At 54.6% G+C, this 6,529-nt stretch overlaps 1 protein-coding gene across 1 annotated transcript; it reads right to left on the reverse strand.

Moving 5' to 3' along the window:
- Window positions 1-1,308: 1,308 nt before the first annotated feature.
- EGR4 (early growth response 4) lies at window positions 1,309-3,174 on the reverse strand. The gene is made up of 2 exons (XM_061211360.1): window positions 3,024-3,174; window positions 1,309-2,624 (listed from the first exon to the last, which is right to left on the reverse strand). Exons 1-2 carry the CDS (start codon window positions 3,157-3,159, stop codon window positions 1,309-1,311), a joined length of 1,452 nt encoding a protein of 483 aa, XP_061067343.1. The 5' UTR covers window positions 3,160-3,174.
- Between the last annotated feature and the right edge of the window lie 3,355 nt (window positions 3,175-6,529).

Raw genomic sequence — 6,529 nt, forward strand, 5'->3', positions numbered from 1 at the left:
GCCATGGAAGTTTCATCTGGAAGGAGAGTTAGGGAAAAGGGGCTGTGGCCAGTGCTTGACTAGATGGTAAATGGGCTGCTATGGGAAAAGCAGCCTCTGGCAAGCACCCTCTCCTTACTGGGCTTGGCTCTGCCCATCAACGGTCTAGCTGAATGCTGAGTCCCTTTTGGGCCTGACAGCATGTGATTCTCATACAGATGCATAGGCACTGGCTGGAGCCTCTGTGATACCCAAAGCTCTGGGTGTTCACAAACAACACTGAAATACTGCAGTCTTTTGCTGCTGTTGCTACTGCCTGGAGCTCCCTCTAGTTGCCAAATCTATTTCACCTCTTGGTAGGATGCCTTTCCAAACAGTGCTGATAAGCTGAGGTGCCGCCATTCTGGGGTTGGGAAAAAAAGCACTGGCTTTGGAGCCAGACAGATCTGAGTTTGACCCTGTCTGTTCCTAGCTGGGTTACCCAGCAAGTTATGTACTTCGCTTCCTCATGCTGCACTCAGGATTGTGAGGACTAAGGAGGATAATATATGCACAATGTTTAATACCTAAGCCTCTCAACCACTCTCAAGTTCCAGAAACACCTTGAACCCTTAGGTCAGCTGTGATTAAATTCATTCGTTAATTCAGTACATATTTATTGAATGCCCACCATGTGCCAAAGTGCCTGACGGTAGGTGTGTAATGATGCCATGAGCATGAGGATCCCCTTTCTCTTCTGGCACATATACTCCTGGGGGAGTGGGTGCGGGAATGGTCAGGAGCTTGGATGGCAGATTCAGTAAGCTTTTAGCACAATAATTTTAATTGCAAAAATAAACAGTTTTGTCAACTGCTTGAGAGTAGCGTCTGCTTTACAAAAATGAACGACAACAAAAAAGGAAATAACCCCAAAGCAAAACGTTACAACCAACGGCTGCTGAAAACGACATTGCTGTACAAAACCCCGCGCGAGACCAGCTCGGCTCTGCCCCTGCCCGTCTCTGGGGGTCTAGGAGAGGGCGTGGGGCGTGCGCCATTACAAAAGAGTGTCTTAAGTCCCAGGGAAGTGCCTACTCAGTGGGTGGCCTGAGAGAACTTCCCTCCAAAGCGTGGCTGACTCGGAAGACAGCGCCCGGACCGCGGGAGCTGTCCATGGAGCTAGTGCTGTACGGGGAGTGTGCGGCGGGCGCTTCAAGGGAACTAGAAGCCGGACCAGAGGCCCGCCCTAGGGCGTGCCGGAAAAAAGTGGGCAGAGGAGCGGGGAGGGGTGGGCAGGTTTTCTCGTGCGCGCCGGACTGCGGCGCCCCAATGTGCAAACCCATTTCACCCTCACAGCGCAGCGAAGGAGAGGCCCAACGAATAAAAGCCAAGGCCCTTGAGCCGCTCCTCGGCGCGCGCCTTCTGCTTGAGGTGCACCTTGCTGTGCCGTTTCTTCTCATCGCTGCGCGCGAAGCGGCGGCCGCACACGTCGCAGGCAAAGGGCTTCTCGCCTGTGTGGGTGCGCACGTGTGTGGTAAGGTGGTCGCTGCGGCTGAAGTTGCGGAGGCAGATGCGGCACTGGAATGGCTTGTGGCCCGTGTGGATGCGCAGGTGGCGGTTGAGCTCGTCAGAGCGCGCAAAGCTGCGCACACAGCTCTCCACCGGGCAAGCAAATGCCTTGGCGTGCGGCCGAGGGCAGAAGCAGCGTGCGCTGCACTTGCCGCCCCGGCGCCCCTTGCGCCGCGCCTTGGCTGGGGGAAATGGGACCGGCGGCGGTCCTGCAGGCTCAGGCACGCCACTGCTCCCGGGGAGGTCCGCCACCAGAGGTTTCGGGAAGTCCGCCCCGGCGCTGCGGAGGCCCAGCGGGGAAAGCTCAGGCTGCGTACCATCTAGAAACTCTCCGCCTTCGCCGCTACTCCCTCCCTCCCCACTAGTAGGGGTCAGGAGCCCCGGGAGGCTCTCGGTTCCCTCCCCTAAGTCACCCGGGGCCAGCGGGAAAGCATCGTAGGCCCCCGTGGTGTACAGTCTGCTGGAGGGGCCAGCCGGCAGCTCCGCGGGGCAGCTGATGGACAGCAGGTCTTCAATCTTGGCCCCCATCGGGGGGAAACGGGCCTCCGGGGCGCCCTGGTAGCCTCCCTGTGACCCACAGCTTCCTGGAGCCCCGGCTGAGAGCAGCTCCCATGGAGCGTAGGGACCTTTGAAGGCCGAGGCAGTGTCCAGCGCAGGAGAAGCCGGAGGAGCCCGGAGGCCGGGCTTAACGTCGGGTGGGGAGAGATGAGGCTCATACAGGCACTGTGGGGGGGCGCCCGCCGAGGGTGAGGCCTCCCAGAACGCCTCTGGGAAGACGGTAGCGCCCAGATCCGGGGAGAAAAGGTCTGGCGGACCCGGCAGCAAGGCGTCGGAGCCTGCGGGAAAAGAGGCGTCCAGAGGAGACCGGGATGCTGCCGCCTCAGCGCCCGGGAAAGGTGCCAGGCCTAGGATGCCCGACATGAGGTTGAAGAGTGCCTCCGGATCGTGCGGGTGTTCAGGTACTGCCTGGATGAAGAAGCTACCACTGTAGCTGAGGCCGGGAGGAGGTGTGGGCGCAGGCCCCTCCAGGAAGCAGGAGTCGGCTAAGTCCCCCCCGGCGCCGCAGCTGCTCAAGGCCCAGCTCAAGAAGTCACCTGCTGAGGAGGGAGCAGGAATCAGCTCCGCGCACATTAAAGGCTGTGCCTCGGAGCCCGCAGCCCCTACCCAAGAAGCCCTTGGTGCGCACTGGCACACACAAAGTGCCTTTTGTACATTCTGATCCAGCCGGAGCCAGCATACGCCCCAAGACGCACATACAAACATGCACACGCAAAACACACGTGCAAAGGCAAAAGGACGCCTTGATACACGCACAGGTTCCTGCGGAGGCGCTGGAGGCCGGGTGGGGGTGGGATTGGGGATGCGCACACACAGGACCCCGAATCTCCTTCCGCCCCTAGCCCCACAGCTCCAGCGTCCCAGTCCCTGCCTGTTCTCAGGCACCTTGCGTCCCCGCGCTGCGCCGCCGTCTGAGCACCCCCGGCCGCGCTCCTTACCTCCGGGATAGCCGGCGGCTGCGGGTGGGTCCCTGGCGGGCAGCCGGGTCAGTTCGGTACTGGGTTCAGAGCAACAGCCCTCGGTGGACTTTACCAGGAGCGCGTCGGGGCCAGAAAACTCGCTAAGGTGCAGCATGGCTCGGCTGCGGCTGCGGGGCTCCGGGGGCCTCGCCCGCTGGGCTTGGGGGCGCGCGGATGGCCGGGAGGCCGACAGTCGGGGCGCCCCGCGCCTCGCAGACCTAGGCTCTCGGGCTCCTGGCTGCGGGCTCTCACCTCTGGGAAAGGGTTGGAGGGTGGTGGTGGCCGAGGCGCCCTTGCTCGCTGGGACCCGCCTCAGGTGGCGGTTCCTCGCCGGTCCAAAGCGCAGCCAGGCTCCCCCAAACCGCGGCCCCCCCACTTATATAGCAGCGGCGGCGCTGGCTCAGGGCTTCCGACTCCCAGGGCCACTGCCATTTCGGGAGGCCCCGGCCCAGCCGCCGTGACGTAAATGCCCAAACATGGACACAGGATGTGTACCGGGGACTCCCGAAAAGGAAAACTCGGGCTGTGACGTCTTCGCCACAGCCGCCGCCGGGCCCGCGCCGCTGCGTGCGCGCGCACTCCCTGAGCGTGGAGCCCCGTGCGCGCCGGGACCGCGGGTGCGCCTGGCTGGGGCGCTGCGTCGCGTGGGTCTGGACGTCAAGTAAGTGCACTTCTCTCCTGGAGGCAGAGGCCGAAGGACGGTTAGGAAAGACAGTGGGCTTAGGGATTCCACAGTTTGGGTTCGCATCCTCTCTCTGCCACTTTCTAGCTCTGTCATTTCATCTCCCCAAACGTCAGTTTCCGCATCTGTGAAATGGAGATACGTACGTCTACTTCATAAATTTGCTATAAAGATTAATTGGGTTAGAGCATATGAAATTCTAGGCACGGGGCACTCAATAAACCGTAGAGATTATTGCCATTATTCATTATTTGCTCACATCTGTGTGTTTTTCGTATTCTTAATAGTTTTTTGTTGTTTAGTTCTAGGAAAAATAACTTATTTAAATTAAAAAGGATCATATCGTGAGAGAACACGTCAATTAGCACAGAAGGGTGTATTATAAATTGAAAAGTAAAAGTCTCTCTTTTCTCTACTCACCTCCCTCCTGAGGTAGCCACGTCTAAATTTCCTGTGTATTCTTTAAGAAAAAAAATTATGCGTATTGCAAGCATACACACTGTCCTGCCATAGAATTTTCCCCCACTAACAATAGCTGAGAGATTGCCCCATGTGCAAACATAGAGAGGTTGGTCATTCTTTTCTAAGGCTGTATAGTACTCCACTGTAGGGGAGGTCAGTTTGTCCCCTATCCATTAGCGTATAGGAAGTTTCCAACCTTTTGCTTGTCATCGTTGTTGTAGTCCTTGAGTAAATAAATGTGAATATATCTGTGGGATAAATTCCAATGAGTGTAACTCTGGATCAAAGAGTATGTAAAATTTTGATACAACTGGCAATTGTCCTCCAGAGAAGTAGGGCCAATTCCTGCTCCCTCTTCTCTCACCCACAGGGTTTGAGATGCTTGTGTAGTAAACTTTTTTTTCTACCTGTGTATAAATGACTTTACTCTAGGGGTGTTGTTCCCAGGAGCACACAGAGAATCTACAGGCTATATTTCCCTGGAATCAGTTCCTGGAATAATTGGGCTGCTTCTGAAAAACTTAAAAAAAATATTTCATAGCCTTATGGAAGCCGTGGCTATTAGCTGCAGAAGGCTAGTCAACTCCTGCAAAGAAGCCTGCCTACTCTCCTGATCTCATCTCTCTTCTGCTGTGGTTTTCCCTTTGTTTTATCTTCTCATCTTTTTAAATTTTTCATTTTATTTTGTGTTATAGTTCACTTAACTCCTTCTGGACCAATTAGGGGATTAGGTATATACATGGGATAGTATGTTTTTCTTTATGAAGAGCATCAATTCTTGGGACTCTGGGTGCCAGAAGGTAGGAGGGGCAGGGCTGGGATTCCCTCTTACTTCTCTACTTTCTTAGGAATGGGCACAAAGCCATTCAGGGGTGATGGGCTACAGCATGACTGGCAGTGTATCTCCCAGGCCCCCTTGCCCAGCCTCCTTGTTCAAGGGAGAGTGCCAAGAATGCCCAAACTCCACCAAATTCTCAGGTCTTTCACCCTGTGTTCATTATGCAAACATTCATTCATTTAGCTTCTCAATGTTTGTTCATTCAGTATTCATTCCTTCAGTGCTTACTATGGACCAGAAGGTGGATTTTGGTTTTTATTCTACAAGGACTGTGAGACCTATCTCCATTACTAGCTGCACTGTGAGATCCATCTCCATCCCTAGCTGCCCTACCCACCACCCCACAACAATGTTACAAGTGTGTTCACAGAATATGTCATCACATAATCACCTGCAAAATACATGCTGACACACTTGCATTTATTCTCTTGTGTCTGGAAATCATGCACGTGCAGCATGACCTAACAAATGCCACAGACATAGTTCTATGTTAGCAGCACATGTGTTTCCATTTAGGAAATGCAGAAACCCAGCACTTGTCTGTAAGGATTAGACACACCGGGCAGCATGTCCTTTATACTCTATTTCAGACTCTGGGTTTGATTCTAATCCAAATGCATTGCTAAGGCCAGGTGATCCCACACCAGACATACAGGGCACACATGTCTCAAATCCATGCTGGCATCTTGCTGCCTGGGAGGGAGGGGGAGTGGAGGAGTTTGGCTAGGCCGGTGTCCAGGGCTCGCTAGGTTGCCCCGTCAGGCCAGATTGGCCAGCCCCAGGTTCTCCATCCCTCTGCTGTTCTTCCCTCTGCCACGGCATTCCTCCTCCTTCTTAGTCATGGATAATTCTCCTACTCCTTTGGCAAGTTCCCAGGCCATTGCTGCTCTTTGCCAAGGGCAGTTGGGCTAGGTCTGTGTTAAGACAAAGGTCCTGCTTCCTCTTGTTAGAGGCCAGGCCTGGAGGCAGAGCTGGGGAGGAAAGAGTGAATAGGAGAGGAGATGGGGGACACAGCTTGTGCTCCGGGTGTGGGCTGGCCCACATTCCTACCCCTGTGCCCCTCACCTTCAGCGGACACACACACACATACTCTCGCACATGGGATGGTTACCTCTGGAGGGCAGTTGCATCTACATTTGGCTCCTTGAGGGGGGAGGAGGGAATATAAAGAGAGAATGGACATTTTGTAGCCCTTCCCAGCTCAGTCCATCTTACTCCCAAATTTTAACAGCTTAAAAATAGATTCCTGGTGGTCTAGTGGTTAGGATTTGACGTTTTCTCTGCTGTGGCCCGGGTTCAGTCCCTGGTCGGGGAACTAAGATCCTGCAAGCTGCGTGGCGTGGCCAAGATAAAAAAAAAAGAGAAGAAAACAAGATTCTGGGCCCAGATAGAATAAAGGTCTTTGGGTGGGCATGGAAGAGAGAGGAGTTTATATCTATGAGCTCTACTTTAATTCACACTTCAAATATAAAAACATGAATTTACACACAAGAGGGAAATCTC

Source organism: Eubalaena glacialis, chromosome 14 (genome assembly GCF_028564815.1).
Source record: "Eubalaena glacialis isolate mEubGla1 chromosome 14, mEubGla1.1.hap2.+ XY, whole genome shotgun sequence".
Classification (NCBI taxonomy): Eukaryota; Metazoa; Chordata; class Mammalia; order Artiodactyla; family Balaenidae; genus Eubalaena; species Eubalaena glacialis.